The sequence below is a fragment of the Acipenser ruthenus genome, chromosome 16, assembly GCF_902713425.1.
Source record: "Acipenser ruthenus chromosome 16, fAciRut3.2 maternal haplotype, whole genome shotgun sequence".
Taxonomy (NCBI): Eukaryota; Metazoa; Chordata; class Actinopteri; order Acipenseriformes; family Acipenseridae; genus Acipenser; species Acipenser ruthenus.
Window position 1 is genome coordinate 12,378,805 of NC_081204.1, and position 18,662 is coordinate 12,397,466.

The following is an 18,662-nucleotide window of genomic DNA, read 5'->3' on the forward strand; positions in this document are numbered from 1 at the left end:
TCTGAGCTGCCGGGCCATGTCTAAACTGATATGACAGGCTGCGGCATTTTTAACCTCCCTGGATGTGAGGAGCAGTCATAAACGTTGAGGGACGGGAGGGACACTCAGACTTTCTCATTTCCTGGTCCGGTGTTGTGAAATGGAACAGGAATTGGACAGGCACAGTTACGGCTGTATTAAAATCTACTTGGGTTAGCGTTCCCGCTTGAGAAAATGGCCTCTCTTTGGAAGCAGCTTGCAACAGAAGTTTCTTTTTTTACATTTTTGTTTATTTGTACTTTTGTTTAAGCTACTTCACGGTAAAAAATATTTTAAGGGGTGCTTTGTTAACTGGCACCAATTGGCAAAATTGTGTTCACATTTTAACTTTAATCACACATTCATTCACATTAAGCATTAAAACAACTTTAACAAAATGTCTTTTTCGATGTGTTTATTGATCAGTTAGAAATACATGCTTACCAGTGCAGACTTCGAACAATCGGGCATTTCTGTTTCATCTGCAAATCAATTATTTTAATGACCAGTGCAGTGGCACGTCAAAATATGATCCATTTACAACCAATACAGAAAATCTGGTAGTACATTTGTTTTTCATTTTACCTCTGCAATATTAAGACGGGTCCCACATACAATGCAGGTATTACTGCTTTTCTGACAAACATTTCTGATCTTTTTTTCAGTGCCTATATTAAATGATCAGCCCATCGTGTCCTGTGACTCTGATCCTTTCCAAGGACGACTGATTTCCTCTGGTGTTCAGAGTCAGCGCTAGTTTCTAGCACCATTTGAAATCGGTTGTGCTGAAAGGTCTTGCATCAATCGGAGAAGACATTGTGAGCTTCGGCACAGAGCGTACTTTCTAACAACTGCAGGTAAGCAGACCCTTCAGCTATTTCATATACTGCAGGATTTAAAATGCACACTTAGGGCTCAAGTTCTAAAACTACAACCTGTACTTGATGTTATGTTTTGTTATGGTTTAAAATGTAAATACATGTTTCCTACAACATGTGGTTTTTTCCAAACTACACATTTGAGACCTGTGTAGCTAGGAATGCACGGCAGATAAGATGTATGTCATTAGTTTTGTTAGCTGCAAATACTTTAATAAAAATCTGATTTATTAAATTCTAAAGCATACCTATCCACTGTTTTTGAGAATTCCAAAGGCTTAGCAAAAATGAAAGCTGATCCTTTCAAAATACTCAAAAGCTATACTGTAATTGCCTCTTACTGCTAACTGTTAAGAAGATGGCTTCTTTATTATATTTTGTTAATGATTATAAACCCCTGCCGGCTCCTTTGACTCTGTTTAAAATTAACAAGAGCATCTAGTAAATCATTAAACAAATAATGGAACAGTCCCACACACTGCCTCCCAGCCCACTGATACCAACCCACAAGGACAGGTTTTCAATTATAGGATTCCACTATCTGCAGCCAAGCAACCCTCTCTCATAAATTCCACAGAACACCACCGCAAAGCCCAAACCAGAAGGAGTATATTTAGCAGAAACATCTCTGCACGGGAACCCTGTACTGATTCCAGCAAGGTGAACATTTGTCATACTATCTGGTGTCTGGGTTTTTAAAGGTAAGTGGTAGCAAGGACAGTAAAAAGAGATTACTTTGGGGGGAAATATTTTATTATGACACAGTATTACATGCAGTTACAGTGGCTACTAACAAACAAACAAATAAAATCACCACAGAAAACATTAACAAGTGTGTCGCCGAGTCATTGAATATAAGATACAGTTTTATGGGATCTCATTTCATCACAGTGTATTTTGTGTAAAATATAAATACATTATTTGTTATGAATTTAGTAGAAATATAAATAACAGTTCATTTTTTTAACTATTATACAAATATATCTTGTGGTTTATTTATGGTATGAAGAGAGTCTTGAAATATAAACATTTTGTACATGAAAGAGTGAACACATGGATAACTCCTCTTTGAAAGTAGTAGGAGTAGTAGTAGTAGTGGTAGTAGTAGTAGTAATAGAAAGCACATTGTATTGTTTTGTATAGTTCTCAAGACAATTTCATGATTTAGTTTTTCTGCTCTGGTTTGTATGTTTTTTCGTCTGGAATCACAGCTTGCCATGCATCACCAGCTGCCAGAGCCCACAGCCAATCCATGCTGGCAGCAAGGACTCACACAGGGGCTCAGCCCAAGTGGCACCGTGCATGAGGAGGCAGAGTCAGGGCCACAGGAGGAATTCCACAAGCACTTATACAGGTGCAGCATGCGTTGATGGTAAAAGTAGATCTATGGGACAAATCATGCACATGTAACAGGCTGTGTTGTGTGATGCACTGCCGTTACAAATTCTCCCACCCGCCAGTCTGGTGAGGTTAAAAGCTCAGCGAATGCAGGCAAGCCTGACTCCTTTTTGCATAGTGGTTGAGACACATACATGAAAACATAAGAACATACAAAAAATGAACATGAGAAGCCAATTGGATAACTGATCCCAGAACATCAACCAGTTTCTTGAAGGATCCTAATTAGTCAGCAGCAACATACGTTAGCAATCCATCACATACACACCCCACTCTGTGTGATCAAGTGCCTGATCTGTGTGCTTTTGTGGTTTGATATGGTGTGATTTTCACCTCTTATGATCCTGTGAAAACAAACTGAAATGTCGAGTTTCTGAGATAATTACCCAGTGATGATCTCTACATCCTAATAGTTTTCATGGCTGTGTGTTGGCTGTGTGTTGGCTTTGGTGTTTCATCCAACCCCACTCCAGAGATGCCTGCACTTCAGCAGCTGATTTAGTTGTTTAAGTAGTGTTGGTAAATACTTTGATATCCTGTGCAGATGATGTCATTTAAATACAAGTTCCATTCCATTCCTAAAGCAATGTGTGCTTTAGTTTTGCATGTTTGTCTGATCGGACCTTCTGTCTTCTATTTCTTCTTTCTGAAGGCTGTTTGGACGAGAGGCTGCTGAATATTTCCTGACCCCCCCTCTGAGGACAGCAGCAAGCCCTTGGGTTCAGAGAGTACTGGAGGAGATGGGAGGTAGAATGAAACACTTTCTCCTTAAATGAATATCACTGTGTCAGGACACTTACTGTGTCTCACAGCTGTGTCCACCAAAGTTCATTTGGATAACCACCATTTTGTAGGCATCTCTTAAGAACATAAGAACATTTACGAATGAGAGGAGGCCATTTAAACTCACCCGGTTCCTAGTAGCTGATTGATCTCAGAACTCTCTCAAGCTGGTTCTGAAAGGATCCAAGTGTTTCTGCCTCAACAACATGACTAGGTAGCCCATTCTGTACCCTGACCACTCTGTGTGAAGTAGTGTCCTTCCCTCTGTCCTAAGTCTATCTCTACTTAATGTCCTCTGGTCCTGGTTTCTGTACTGCGCTTAAAGTATTGGTTTGGGTTACTGTAACTATGTCAACTCCTTTGTTCCAGGCTTAATAGATTCAGTTCTTTCAACCTTTCTTTGGAATGTTACCCAAGGGAGCATTCCACAGTTGCTTTTCATATGTTTTTATTACGTCAAACATGTGTCCCACGTGGCCGGTTTCACAGACTCTGATTATCATTCATCTTGTAATACCTAATATTACTTTAGGTAAGGTAATCCTAGATTAGTTCTAATCGTGGTTTGTGAAACCAGCCAATAGTCAGCCACTTTGGTTCAAATTTTCTTATGTATTTCTGGCAATACTCAGCTGTGCACGCGATGGTGCTGGCACTTACTAATATTAAGACACCTTGGCTGATCTAGCCTACATTAAGTCTATAGAAGGCAACATGAATGGAAAAGCAGCTTCTGAACTAATAGTCAAAGCACGTTAACACAGACAAACAAAATGATTGTAAACATCATGCAAAGTTAAGCAGCAAAGAGAAGTAATCTTCTATAGAATATAGACTACATGATTTTAAAGCCAGCCAACCTGCAGAGTGCACATTGCCTTTATCAGATCAGGTGAGTGCAGAGGCGCTGTGGACGGTTCTTCGAGAGCAGTCCAAACTCCAACTGATGAAGATGGACAATGAGTGGACAATGAACACCCAGGTAAGACCAATTAAATATATTTCTTCCCAGTTACCCAAACCTACCCATTAGCAAAAATGGTATCTAAGCCAGTGCATTCCCTTGTCGACTGACTACACTGCCGACCAGGTATCCCAGTTTGAGCCGAACAGCTGGAGAATTGGCTCACATGTTAAACTGACACATTTCCATATGAAAAACTCAATACAAATGTGTTATCCATCAGGGCCCAAATAAGCAAACGTATGTACCCAATAACCCTTTAACACCATTAGTGCCCTACAAAGAAAGAACGAAGATTTACAACTTATAATTTACAACTGAACTGAGCTGTTTCTTGCTACTTTTATCCCTTGCAAACAAAGTGGGAGCTGACTTTGCACTTGTGTAAAAATAGGGCCCATTGTATTTGTGTTCTACTGTATGAAAACGGAATATCTTAACACTGTAACTTGAACGTGTAGGGTCAAACTGGGAACAAGAGGGCCTGGAATAAACAGAGAATGCAACAATGCCAGCAAGTTAACATGATGTATAGAACCTCTCAGCTATACCAGGACAGGACCAGCCTCCTCCTCGCCAATAAATCCTTCCCAGACCTGAATGACTCTGATGGGCAGGAGGGACCCTGGAGATACCTGCTGCCGGAGCTGGCGGAGGTATAATATAACTCTGGTGATCTAGTTACAGTAACAAGGTGAAAATGACACCGGCCCAATCTTCAAAAGTGCATTTTGTTTTGATTATAATAATTTTAGTTCACAATTTTAAACAATATGTTACTACAGGTATATGTGAATTTATTGAAGGCACCAAGCTTTTCCCAGATAATAACGGATAGAGAATTTCAATATGGGTGTTTATGGCAAAATTAATTAAGATTGTCATAGAGGAACATTAATCCACACATGAGAATGGAACTGCAAGGGGTAAGTGAGTGGTTTACTTGCTGATGAGGGAGATAACCACAGCACTTCATGAAGGTGCATTGGGTATTCTGTATTTATATATAACAAGTGCAATGTATGGAAAATAAAGTATTTAAATCTAATTTAAACAGCTCTGCATCAGCTTTGGAACAGTGTGATTCACCCAGTCGTTCTGTCATTGAATAGATTCCAAAATGAGATCTGGAAATAATAATAATAATAATAATAATAATAATAATAATAATAATAATAATAACTCTATAGAGCGGAATATGATGTTTTTACCGCTAGAACTCAACACTTATCAGCCAGTAGTAACCTACTTTTGCTTTTGCTATACATTATGTCTAACTACAGTGTAACATAGTAGTGTGGTTACATAGTAGTCAAATTGTAAATACACAACCACTTGTGTTAATGCTGTGAGTTACAAAAGACACTATACAATGCAAAATTGTTCATTTTGTAATAAGCATGCATAACCCAATGTGTAGCTAAAGTGTAGTTATAGCGTGATTTGTTTTTGCTTTCTCAGGTATTTCAACACATGAAACATAAGAGATCATCACTCGACACGTCACCTGGGAGCATCCCTGCAAGAATGGAATCTAACACAGAGCTACTCAGGTACAGGATCGCTGTAGGAAGTGTTAAAACCCCATTGCATACCATCTCTTTTTTTCTGTATGTAATTAAACAATATCCTTTTCAACATGTTAAGTCATCTCTGAGTCTGAATCCAAGTTGCGCTCATAATTTCAAGACCTGGACACGGAATGCACGTTGTATTCTTCATACACTTAAGACACTCTTCATAGAAACACAGACATATTACTAAAATAAACTTTAATTTCAAGGTGCCAGCAAGAAATATTACATTAAAATTACCAGCACAGTAACTACAAAAGCAAAAAGACAAAAACACAAACAAACAGTACTTCCTAGAGAGCCAGTCTTTGTAGTTTAGCTACCAAGCTGGAAAAGGTAACTGCTATTTATCATTAACAAACCCTGGGTCATTAATCTTGGGCTGTATTCAAATGAAAGCTGACTCACAAACATGCTCTGGGCAAGTCTAGATTGTAACGACAAACATTATATCCCTGGGTTTTTGTTCTGAGCACTACACTGTGACATTAAGACAAAACAAATGTTACTGTATAAAAATTGTTTTGTTTTTTTGCAGCTTTTTGAAAAACAAGAAGCAGGGCAATACTGAGGCCCAACAAAAAGTGTGGGAAGGCATTGCAGTAGGAACAATAACACACCCTCGCCTGCAGAGGGCAGTGGACTTTCAGCATGGAGTAAAAGGTAAAAGCTCACAAATGTAGGGCTTGTGAGCAGAAAAAAAAACCCATATATACTAGCCAGCACTGAGATTTCACATGGAAACATTGCTGCATGTCATCTAGAATGTGGAGTGTAACTGCTGCAGGTTGATCTGTACCGTAATGTCAAGTGCACCCAGTACACAACACACATTATTGAGCAGCCAGGGGTTGCACAACACTTGCATACGACAACAACTGCATAGAAAACTACGCATCTAATCTATATAATGCGTTACCCATATGCAGTATTATTACACACAGTGGTATTCTCCTAAAATAGAGCGCATGTTATATGGTAATAATTATGGTATCGATTATGTATAAGGCTTCTAGTTTTCGTTTTTTATTTTCCATCTCCCTCTCTTTAAACCTTAATTAATAGTTGTTAAGCCTTAACTCAATACCAGCTTGTTTAAATTAGCAACGCCCTACTAGAAACTAACGCAGTGGAAATTAATACGCTGAATTCGGCGATTAGAGCCAGATCGAAATGCAGGTTCAAATAGAATCAGGTGAGATCAATGCACGTCGTTTGTGAACTCAATCAAGATATTAAGGTAAAAAGAAACAACTTCCTTTGGTAATTACTGTTTGATTAAGAAAGTGAATCGGCTCAAAATATGTTTAAAGGGACATCACGTGATCAAAAATAAAACCCGAGGATAAACAGAGAACACGATGAATATTTAATCATAAAAGACCCAGAGAGCTTCTGTAAAATAAATTATGTAGGAGAGACATGTACAGTATTATATAAAAGAATACAAAATCAACACATTAGCATACCATAACAGGAATGACCTATAATCTGTAGTTTTAGAAGAAATACATTTGGATAATGTACAGCGAAGAACGATAGCATGATGCCTGAAGGTTTAAGTAATACTAGATTGTTACATTATTAACTATGTAGAAAATCACAAAACATCAATAGATTTAAATAGAAAAAAGTGAGTGTAGTTGCCAAAAGCCTATAAGTACCTCCACTGTTTGTTATAAATGATACTGATATACTGTTTAGTTATTTATATTTAACTATACAAGATAAAAGATATAGCACAGGGTGCTGTACGATACAAGCTGATTTTCACCCCACTCTGAAATCTGGTGGATGTCAGCTTGCATTATACAGAACCTATATGTTACCATACATATACACAACTCTTTATGACTTGAGAAACTGGGCTCTACCAAACTTGATTGTATTCCTCTTTGCATAGAAGCTGCCCATCTCTCTATGCCCGCCACAGGTAAAGCAAGCAAGCTATTGAAGGAGAATTAGCTGGCACCACAGAGACTGGACGGAGTTGCCAGAACATGATCTAACTGCAGAAGAGACTGAAACATTTGAACACTAGAATCTTACTATGCTTGACTGACACCCAGTAGACTGTGGGCCATGGCATAACTGTGAAATTCTGAATTATTTATCCATGTTATGTTCACTTTTAAGTTAAATATTGCACTTACAGTATATAGACATTATATTATTCTTAACTCCTGAAATATCAAAACAGAAGGCATTTCGATTCTCAACTGCAATTTAGTTATAGAAGTTAAAACATTATTAGAAAACTATTCAGTACCATCTGCCAGTCAGCCTCCAGCTGTAGTGGGCTTCCGGATAAACTATAAGCAACTCCGACATGTAAAACTTTATTTGTTTAACAGAGTTATTCATTTGTTTTCTGTTATTATGTACAATATGTGATCCTTTATGAGCATTTTAAGGACTGTTTTCCAGAAACTTTTATAAGGTTTTATATACATTCTAAATATTTCTCTGTGTCTTTTAAAAGGTAAATAATGAGAGATTTTTGAAAGTCTGTTTGTGTTGAAATGTTTGGGGTTCCAGCTAAGAATACACACATCTTCCTCTGCTTTCTTCAGCTTTGACTATATACATTTGCACCCTGTTCAAATAAACGTAAAGTTCGTAAGCTTTGAATTAAAAGTGTATTAAAATCTCAGACAAGGCTTGCATATAGCTAGCTTCAATCAGCATGAATTCAGCACATGCTCTGGAATGTATCACAGTTCATACAATGAGGTCTTGTGTGTAAAAGGGGGTAGATGGCTGGTTGAATTATATGACACTCAGCTCTTAAAGTAGATAGTGAGGAGACATGGGGGAGAAAAGTGAAGCAATGCAAATGGGTTTCTTTTTGAGAGCTGAGATAGGAGGAAAGGGGGTGGGGGTTATGGTTTTGGGTTTAACTGTTACGTGATTTTTCTGCATGTAGTTGTGGTTGTAAAGCTTTGTGGTTGTAAATCTGGTGCATATACATATTCTGTATGTTGCTGTGACTCTGTGCTCAGAAAACTACATCTACACTGATGCCAGCTCAGACATCTCGCTGAAGCCCCTACATCTCTGATGCCAGAGCAGTGCTCAGAAACATCTCCTCTGACGCCATGGCTAAGATAATAACATCTCCCCTGAAGCCACTGAAGAGACTATACTCGTTGCTGTATTCAAAACTATTTTGTTCTCTGCTGTTTCCACAATAAAGACTTTGTTAAAACCTCACACTTTTCTCAGCAGAAGGATACATGGTGAATCATTACAATTTGAGGTAAATCTAGGTTTAAAAATTAGGAAAATTGTCTAATAGTGAGAGCTCCCTCCTAAAGAAGGCTCTCATCTGGTAGTTGACCTTGACTCTCATTAGCACCCTCACCTTCGGTTTCATGCATAAATCTTCTGAGCAGGCTGCATACCAAAGCTTTTTGCCACACCCAAAGATTCTCTTCATGACCTACTTCATTCCACTTGGCTATGCTATAAAAATCCTCTGGTCTCCACCCCCTTTATTACTGACATCATGGCTCATCCACCAATGGTGCTCCTTATTAAAACCCTATCACGTCTGCTAGTCCGTGACAGGCCCCCACACAATAACACATAGCCACTACCAGATGACCAGGGATTCCTCCGTGGACCAGGCCCAAAACTCCTCTTATTAAAATCAGCCTCACAGTTCTATGGGGGGAACACCTCTAAGACTGGGACCACTGTTAATAAAACAATCTACATGTATTTAAAATATTTCCAGTTTCTTCCTATATTACTTCAAAATTACATCCCCGTGCATATTTTTATACCATATTGTTTTCTTCAATGTCATTCATACAAGTTGTCCTGGCAGAATTAGCTATTCTGAAAGATCAAATGTGACTTGTGTATATATATATATATATTTCAATTATACTCGTTTTTAAATTAGAAAAAGATAAAAATCATACAGACCAACCAAGAGTGGTCTGAATAATCACAGGAGTGACTCAGTTATAATATAAACCAACAATTAACCACTCTCCCAATAAGGCAAAGTATTTACAGAATCTACAATAAACCATAAAGCATGTTATTATTATTATTATTTGTTTATTTAGCAGACGCCTTTATCCAAGGCGACTTACAGAGACATGTGATCTGTAGTGTTGTCCCTGGTATAGACGAGACTCTAGAACATACCAGTGAATTAAAGCAAGGAATATCATATACTGTACAGAGGACATATGTGAAAATGCAATTGCAATAGATTTTCACACTGTTGTCAAACGAATACACCTTTATTGCATACATTAATATGTTTGGCCCACACTGTATTACAGTGTAGAAATCACAATAACTTCTGTAAAGGAGGTCCAGTGAATAATACACAAACAAATGAAAAGCCCATCACATAATTGTGTTTAATGATTTGTAAATGTGGTCTCATAAAGTGCTTCCAGATTAAATAGTGGAAACATTTTCCAGCATTAAATACTTTGGTCCATTGTAATACATAATCTGGATTGCAATATTATCCAATAATATCCACTAGGGGGAAATGTCAGACCATTTTCTCATCTCCATCTAGAATAACATTATTACTGTAAAAACAATATTCCATATACAGTATATATGTACAGTATATATATATATATATATATATATATATATATATATATATATATATATATATACTGTACATATATATATATATATATATATATATATATATATATATATATATATATATATATATATATATATATATATAGTTTGACAAATTATTTCACCTATATAGACATTATAAATCTAATAAGTGAATATGTAGTGCACAGGTGTCTCTTATTTTTTAACTGCACAAGATGACAGTACTTGTGCAATGAGACACACTATCCACAAAACATATTAACTTATAGTATATTTAAAATATACAAAATAATAGTAAATACAGATATTTCAGGAAAATCACCTACCAAATACCTTGTTTTTCCCTAGCTTTGAAAAAGCTCCCTTTGCCTTTCACCTTGCTCTTTATATAGGCTACAGCTGGGACCCTAATTTGATTGGCAATTCCCCTCCAGCTGTAGCCAATTCTCTTCCCCACAACCATATTGCAAGATAAACATATTAAAGAAACACTGTCCACTAGTGGCGTTTACATGTCCTACAGGGTAAAGATACCGTTAAAATAACCAGTTTTCTTATACCTTTAATTTCTGTTGTTCACAGGGATAGCTCCTTACCCCGTCACAATAATATACATGCATACACTGTATTAACAATTTAGGAATATGAACTGCTTGCATGCACATGTAAGAGGCAGCGTTGGTTGCAGTCGGAACGATAATCCTTATGGGTTTACATTTATTAAAAGCAGTGGAGGGTACATCACAAAGGATTATAGTACAGGCATGCACAGCAACTATAACAACAAAAAGAAGGTCCTGTCTGTAGCTCCAGTCTATATAAATCTGCATGCTATCCATTTCTTATCAGGCTTTAATCACACCAACACTGCACAGTAATGACCTTCCTTTCTTACAAATTAACTAAGCTCAAGTAATTAAAATAATTGTTAGACTGCGCTTTTAAAATGCAACAATAAGTTCAAAGGCTATCAGCTGTGTTAGCAGATGTTTTGTATACCTAGCTGTATTTTAACCCATGCTCCTCCATGATACTCGTTTTGTCTTCCAGCACATATTGAAACATTTCTAAATGAACACACGCAGAAGAATATGTTGTTACAGTGGGGGTTTCTAACCATATAAACCATATAAGAAGACAATGGACAGGCTTTAGTGGTGCTTTGCAGTTTTTGTCAGTGGGGCTGCAGTTGTTCAAAGACTTTGTCTGGTGCAGAACTTCAGATATGTAAACTGCATTCTTAATTCCGGTGACCTTTGGCCTTGCGTATTATTCATGGAACTTGCACGTTCCGGAGCTGGTTCTCACACTAATTTGCTGATTCCACTCAGAGATCTTTCATAAAAAAAACTGGCTAACACAGTCTGGTGTGGGGCAAACGGTCAACAATGAGATATTTCTTATGGGAAATTAAACTGTCTGCTAATTTCGACATAGGAGGTGAGCCCTAAACACACTGTCCTCAATGGCAATGCAGCGGCGAATGCAATGGTTTCAAACTTAGAGCCAATGGAAGCACAAGAACAGCAACTGTATAATGGAACCATCTGTAATTTGCTACCATAGAGGTAGCTATTTTATATTACAATATACAGTACCAATCAATCAATCAATCTTTATTTTATATAGCACCTTTCATAGTGGACCACCATCACAAAGTGCTTTACAAGATGCAGTAACAAGAAAATCCATAATACTTTAAATACAGAGAAATGCATAATACATGATATACAGTAAAAAACAATGCATAATACATTAACTACAGTGAAAATGCATAATACATAATAATAGCATAATATGTGAAAAAGTAGCAACAACACAGCAGCTAATAGCAGATATCATGCTTAAAGCAAGAGAGAACAGATGGGTCTTGAGAGCTGATTTAAAGTGAGCGACAGAGAGAGTTCCAAAGAGTCGGAGTCATGAAGCTAAAGCTAAACAAGCGTGTGGTGCATTTTTGCTTGGGGATAACAAGCAGGCCAGAGTCAGAGGACCTCAGCTTGCGGGCAGGGACATAGCGGGTCAGCAGGTTGAGGAGGTACTCGGGACCTGTGCGATGAAGGGCATTGTAGGTGAGCAGGAGAGTTTTGAAAGTAATCCTGAACTGGCAGCGGCATTCTGAACCAGCTGCAGTCGATTTATGGTGCGTGCTGGGAGACCACCATATAGAGAGTTGCAGTAGTCGAGTCGAGAGGAGACAAATGCATGACAATGTATCTCCGCAGTGGTCTAAAGTACCAGTGGTCTAAAAGTAAATCTGGGTTTTCCCTTTGCCTTTTGACTTTAGTAACTGAACACTAATTTGATATGGTGAAATTATTAAATGTAATTTCTGTCAATTGGATAATCATCACAGGTTTTAGCAAAAATGTCATTTTTTTTTATTATTATTTTTTTTTTACTTAGTTCAGAAGGAGAAAAAAAGATGTGGTATGTAACGTGAAAGTAAAATTAATCTGAGGTAAAATATATTTCTGGGACTTTCTTCTGCACTGCTGCATATACAGTATGAATTGTATAATTGATGGTGTTATTGGTTGACCAATGTTTCTGTCTGTTATTAATATACAACAAAAAAATTACATTTCAACTTTTCTATCGAAGAACACATTTGGAATAATATGGCATTATTTCCTTCTTGTATGAAGAAAGTAAAACACACACTACATTGTTGATGTAGGCCTTTTACGAATGAATACAGTTTTCATACAATACCCCAGACACAGTATCTGCCCATTGTTACGAGTCCAAGCTGTTATTTAAAACTGGGACAAGGTGGTCCTCTAATTAAATACCATTGGTTCATTCTAAACGGATGTTACAGATGATACAATTTCACTGACTGCAACAAAGGCTTCCAGCTTCAATGACAGATCATAGATGCCAAGCAGTCATCAACAAGTTCCTGTTGGGAAGGATCCCCACTGACTTTTACTTGAACTTTCAGCATGAACACTACTTACCTGAGCATGGCTATATTCTCTCCACTCAGCATTCCTCATTCTTTTAAATCATCTCGTTTCCGTCAATAAATCACTCTGCAGGTGTTGCTGCTTTCTCTTTCCTGTCACGCAGCATATAATTCATAGTTAACATTTCTGCATTTTGGGATGCTGCCATGCTCTAGTCTCAGTTGAACAAGCCCCCTCAAGCCTTCCATGATAAGATGAGGATTAACACTATTGTTATATGTTTAAATGCAATTATTTCATTTATCTTACCTGTTTTGCACTTCCATTGGTGTTAAATATGCAGGTTTGAAAGAAACACAAGTTATTGCAAGCATGTTTTTTTCATTTTAAAACTTGATATCTGGTACTACTATGGGCTAAAGAAAGTTTTCAGTTTCATGCCCTATTCTCACGACATCTGTTCCATTTCCTGGATCACTTTACCTCAGCAATGTCTTTACCTCGTCAAAGCATGTTACTGGATGACATTTAGTCAATAGAGGAAGTACTTGGTTAATGACAGGAAAGAAACTGTTAAAGGGGTGGGGACAAGTTCACCCTCCAGGTGAAATGACCAAGCAAGTGTAACTGAAAGCATGTCTTGCAGACAGACATTTCTTGAACCAAGTGTAGTACCAGATATCAGGTTCTAAAATAAAAAAAAGGTTTAATTCAAAATTGGACCTTTGAGACCTACGGTATGTAACAAATGAAATTGCACAAAACTGTCCCCTTAACCTTTATATTTTGTTAAGACAGTGTTAGGGTACCTTGACCTGAGTTAGGAGCTGCTCTTCAGTTCTAGTTGCATAAATGTACAGTATGTAACATAGGCTGGATCAGTCTAAGTGTCTTTAGAGAAGAGCCAGCACCATCTTTGGCTGATCTAGCCTACATTTCATATGTCTATGACAACTAGAACTGTAGAGCCTGTCCCGAGGCTGATCAGGTAAGCATAGACTAGCTCTATAAAGAAAAAATTAAAGAACATTAAACCTACTTTCTCTTAGACTAGATCTAGATCTGTTGGTTGATTCAGTGAAGCAGTTTGTTTTGGTTTGGAAAAAGAATAACATCTTTGATTACAATATTCGGCAGTTTTTACTTACGTGTAAAACTTTTTTTTTTCACCAACAAAGGTTTTGGGTGACAATCTACATCTCGAAGTGAACGGGATTCAGCGGCAGTATGTACTGATAATGATACTGGGGGTAGAGTTGGAATTAAGACACACAACTCATTTTTGCAGGCCTCAGGCAAGATATTTGCACAAACCAAGCCAGCAGCTTTATCAACAGATATGTCAGTCTTATAAACACCAGATTGTAATTATAGATTACAGCTGGTTCATTGCAGACAAAATGACTGTTTCTACCAATGGTGTGTATGGGACCAAACGGATTAGTGAAAGACTGTAGTCCCCACTGCTCCACTGCTGCCAAACAAACCCTTGTGAACTACAATAGATGATACTTAAACAGCGTTCTGCAGGGCTCTCTTGTAAAGACGTACAGCCCCACCCCTGTAATCTTGAAAAGCAGAATCCTGCCATGTACACCATATTACCCCTCTAAACAACCAGAAATTCAGTCTTGATGCACTGTTTATAAATGTTACCAACAACAGTAGTCCCATGGTAAACTCGTACTTTAAAAAAAAATTCTTTAGATCAGGGCTAGCATAAAGGTGCATGGGGATATAGCCACACATGCTCAATCATTGCTGATTTAGTGTTGAATACTGGTTACCGAGCTAGCTGTTGCCCATTTATAATAGGTGGCACTGTTGAAGTCAATATGTGATAATCTCATGGTTAATTAACTATGTTAATTAACTATATATACTGAAGTCACTGAGAAAGACTAGTAGTGAAAATGTCATTGAATTTATACATTTTCTTCTAGTATTTCAACATTCAGCCCTATCAAGTGTTTAATAGTTATGGGTGATATATATATATATATATATATATATATATATATATATATATATATATATATATATATATATATCTTCCTGTATCTACCCCCTCCTGCCAGAATCTACCCCACCAGTATTATATCTTGCATAGAACTGACATAATGTACCCCATAGCGGGGAAAATGTATTCATAAATGTCATAACAATTTGTTAGATTATATATTTGAAATATACCAAAAATATAGTATATTGTAATATACTGTGTAATATATTTACATTTTAGTGGGGAAAATATATTAAATGTAATATGTAAATATATAAAAAGAAAAAACTGAAGGCAATATATCTAACAATGTAAAGGGATATGTTTAATATATACACAAACATACATGTACATGTGGGTACTGAACCCCAAAAAACTATATTGTTTAAACTTGTAGAAAACCTCTTACAATAGTTAACCCACCAATTAACCAATTAATTAGCAGAAGATGAGCAGAACATTTAAAATATGTGTAACTGCAAATAAATAAATAAATAAATAAATAAATACCTACAATACATCATGAAAATAAAGCACATTCAAGATGCATTTTATTTTGGGAATTTCAAAACAGACTATAATATTATTATGCTATCTCAGTAATTCATACAATAATATCAGTTTAGCAAAGGTTTCATGTTGGATTTATGTGTTATTATTTAATAATATTTCCTCATTATAGGTGGGGTATATTCTGGGAGGAGGGGTAGATACTGGAAGACATCAGAATCTACCTCAGGGAGGCCCCAGAATGTACCCGGGTATAATCTCATAGGGGTATAATATGGGAGGGTACACCTGTACAGTTGTCTTAATGTGGGTGTGGGACTGGAGATTATGGGAAGTAATCTGCAGCATAAATAAAGTTCCTGCAGGTAGTTAAAACAGAGGTAATTGCTTCTTCACTTCTTATTTTGTTGAGCTTTGAGATAAGTTGTCAAGGCTCTTAAATTGTTTGCCAGGTCGAAACGTATTAAAAGTTAGTGTTATCCTTTATGGCATCAATCTATGTATGCAGTATAAAGCTGTGTAAAGCGTCAAGTTGTAATTGTAAGTGATGGACGTGAATGTTTGTGTAAAGTATGCAACACATGCTTAAAGCTAAACAAATTCTGATATAATCTTTAGAACAAATTATTCGTTTAGGATCACGTCATTAGTAATTGAAAGTATTGTGTGTGTGTCTGTGTGTGTGTGTGTGTCTGTAATAAAAAAAGCATTATTGTAGTAAAATATATAAACTATTATTAAGACATATAACTTTACAGATACAAATATTATTAATTATTAGAAAAAAATGAAAAAAAAAACCATTTGGCACAAATGCGTAAGCACCTGTTACCCAAAAAGACTACCTGTTTGCCGATTTACAATAGGGGATTACAGAATACATCATATCTGGCTTTCAATTCAAAGATAATATGTGCTACTGTACATATCCCACGTGTTTCCATTTATTAAGACCACCCCTTGCATATAGTTAGGCATTGCGCAGTAATATTGCATAGCTCCAAGGCAAAGATTGAAGGACACTGTCTGCGTACCTGTGTGGTCCAGTGGTTAAAGAAAAGGGCTTGTAACCAGGAGGTCCTCGGTTCAAATCCCACCTCAGCCACTGACTCATTGTGTGACCCTGAGCAAGTCACTCAACCTCCTTGTGCTCCGTCTTTCGGGTGAGACGTAATTGTAAGTGACTCTGCAGCTGATGCATAGTTCACACACCCTAGTCTCTGTAAGTCGCCTTGGATAAAGGCGTCTGCTAAATAAACAAATAATAATAATAATAAGGCTGTCTGCGCGTTCAGAGGCTCCTCCCAGCTAGTGAGTGTAACTCTACTGTGAGTTGCGAGAGATTGGGCAGGTGGAGAAAACACAAGGAATAGGGCAGTGGAGACCCCTGACAACAGGTGACAATATTTCTTATGGTACTGTGCTTGTATTGGTTTTGTATAGCAACGAGTGACTTAATTGAAAGAAAGAAAAAGAACATTTTTTAACTTTGTAATAAAGTGAATCATTGGTGTTAAAAAAAACAGAAGGAAACAAATTCGTGTGCGTACTAGTCTCATAATGGTGCTTTAGATTAGAGTTTTTCAAATGACGAATGACGGGAAAGCAATGATTTATTTGCAGTGGTACGTTATTCTTAGAGTGTAGATATTGTTTGTTTGAGACTTCTTCTCATCGTAAGTGACTTTTGAAACAGCTACTGGATTTCCGAAAATGAAACTTTAAGGGTTTATATAGTGAAAGTTGCAGACGGTTGTTTGTTTAAAGGGTAAGATAATTACAGTAGGCATTGTTAGCACAGCACAAAACAGGTCAAACAATATGCAGCGCTTGAGAAAAAATACATCATTTGAAAAGTTTTTGTGTAGCAGTATTATGCGTGCCGATTTCCGAAAACAAGTTTTTTAATGACGTCATGTTATTCAACAGTGGATTGATGTTTTTTTTTCTTCGTTTAGAGCAGTATCAAGTGTTTAATTTAAAACAAATAAATGAATAAATAGCTAAAATCTGTATTTAATCTTGCGCTCAATCTGAAGGTAAAATGGTCTGTCAGGTTCTGTAGAGATTTGAACCCAAAATATACCTGTGATGTAGGTGTTCTAATTGATAGACCTTAAAGATTGCACTTCATTGGTTTGACACTCTATCAATTACGTGTCTTTTTACACTATTGTATCTGCACAACTGGAATATAATCTATTCTATACAACATTTGATTTACATTTTTAAGTGGAAATAAACGTGTATATATATTTTTTTGTTTCCTTTTGTTATTATTATTATTATTATTATTATTATTATTATTATTATTATTATTATTGTTATAATTGCAATATACAATTTTTTACAGACCATATGTAATTTATTTTCATTTTTAAAAAATGCAGCTCTCCACAGTAATATTTTACCTTGCAGTGTGTGTCAGTTGTTGGTGGCAGTTCATGAATAGGAGAGTCTGGGAAAAGACCAGCGCTAGTGCAGTTATCATGTGTAATAATGAATGACTTGAGTGTGCATGTATAGTTGTTATTTGTGTAGCCGATTCTGTTTGTTATTTTCACTGATGTTTCATATGGTGTGTCGCATCTTTGCGTTTGTTTTGTAAAACGTTATTCTTTACTTGTCTTTGGGAAGCATGTTGCCTCGTGTACTGCACGGTATGTTTTTCTTACAACACCTGGAACATCTGTATCACGAAGTGTCAGACTCCTTGAGTGACACTAGGTGACAAGAAATGAACAAACACGACACTGTTGAGTTTTGTCTTTAGTTATTTGTATTTCATTTATTCATGAATGGTGTGATTTCCACATGCATGTACTTGGTTGGTTGATGAAGAAATACAGACTAACACATGAGATCAATAAGGTGGACATGCGGGATAACAGAGAACTGAGGTTGTAATCGTTTAAACGTTTCAACTGTAAAGGAAAGTAAACATTAAACTACAGAACAGTTTACGAAGAACATGCATCGATATTCCCTTTTTTCTCGAGGTTTAATCACTTACAG

The 18,662-nt window shown here is 36.7% G+C and overlaps 2 protein-coding genes across 7 annotated transcripts in view; both read left to right on the top strand.

Annotated features, from left to right (window-relative positions):
- Positions 1–811: 811 nt before the first annotated feature.
- On the top strand, positions 812–8,828 carry LOC117412680 (uncharacterized). Of its 5 annotated transcripts, XM_034021238.3 has the most exons (9): positions 812–875; positions 1,474–1,597; positions 2,108–2,250; positions 2,947–3,041; positions 3,965–4,059; positions 4,503–4,697; positions 5,503–5,594; positions 6,154–6,278; positions 7,519–8,828. In XM_034021238.3, exons 3-9 carry the CDS (start codon positions 2,114–2,116, stop codon positions 7,578–7,580), a joined length of 801 nt encoding a protein of 266 aa, XP_033877129.3. In that variant the 5' UTR covers positions 812–875; positions 1,474–1,597; positions 2,108–2,113; the 3' UTR covers positions 7,581–8,828. The 5 variants fall into 5 exon arrangements, with proteins under 5 accessions (XP_033877129.3, XP_058844806.1, XP_058844805.1 ...); XM_058988823.1 differs by lacking the exons at positions 812–875; positions 1,474–1,597 and having other exon boundaries at positions 1,625–2,250; positions 8,618–8,828; XM_058988822.1 differs by lacking the exons at positions 812–875; positions 1,474–1,597 and having other exon boundaries at positions 1,626–2,250; positions 7,522–8,828.
- Positions 8,829–16,916: 8,088 nt separating this feature from the next.
- LOC117964320 (laminin subunit beta-2-like) overlaps positions 16,917–18,662 on the top strand; it is an 80,777-nt gene continuing 79,031 nt past the window's right edge. For both annotated transcript variants that reach the window (XM_058988825.1, XM_058988827.1), the window contains exon 1: positions 16,917–17,044. The gene's annotated coding sequence lies outside the window, so the exon portion shown is untranslated. The remainder of the gene's footprint in view (positions 17,045–18,662) is intronic.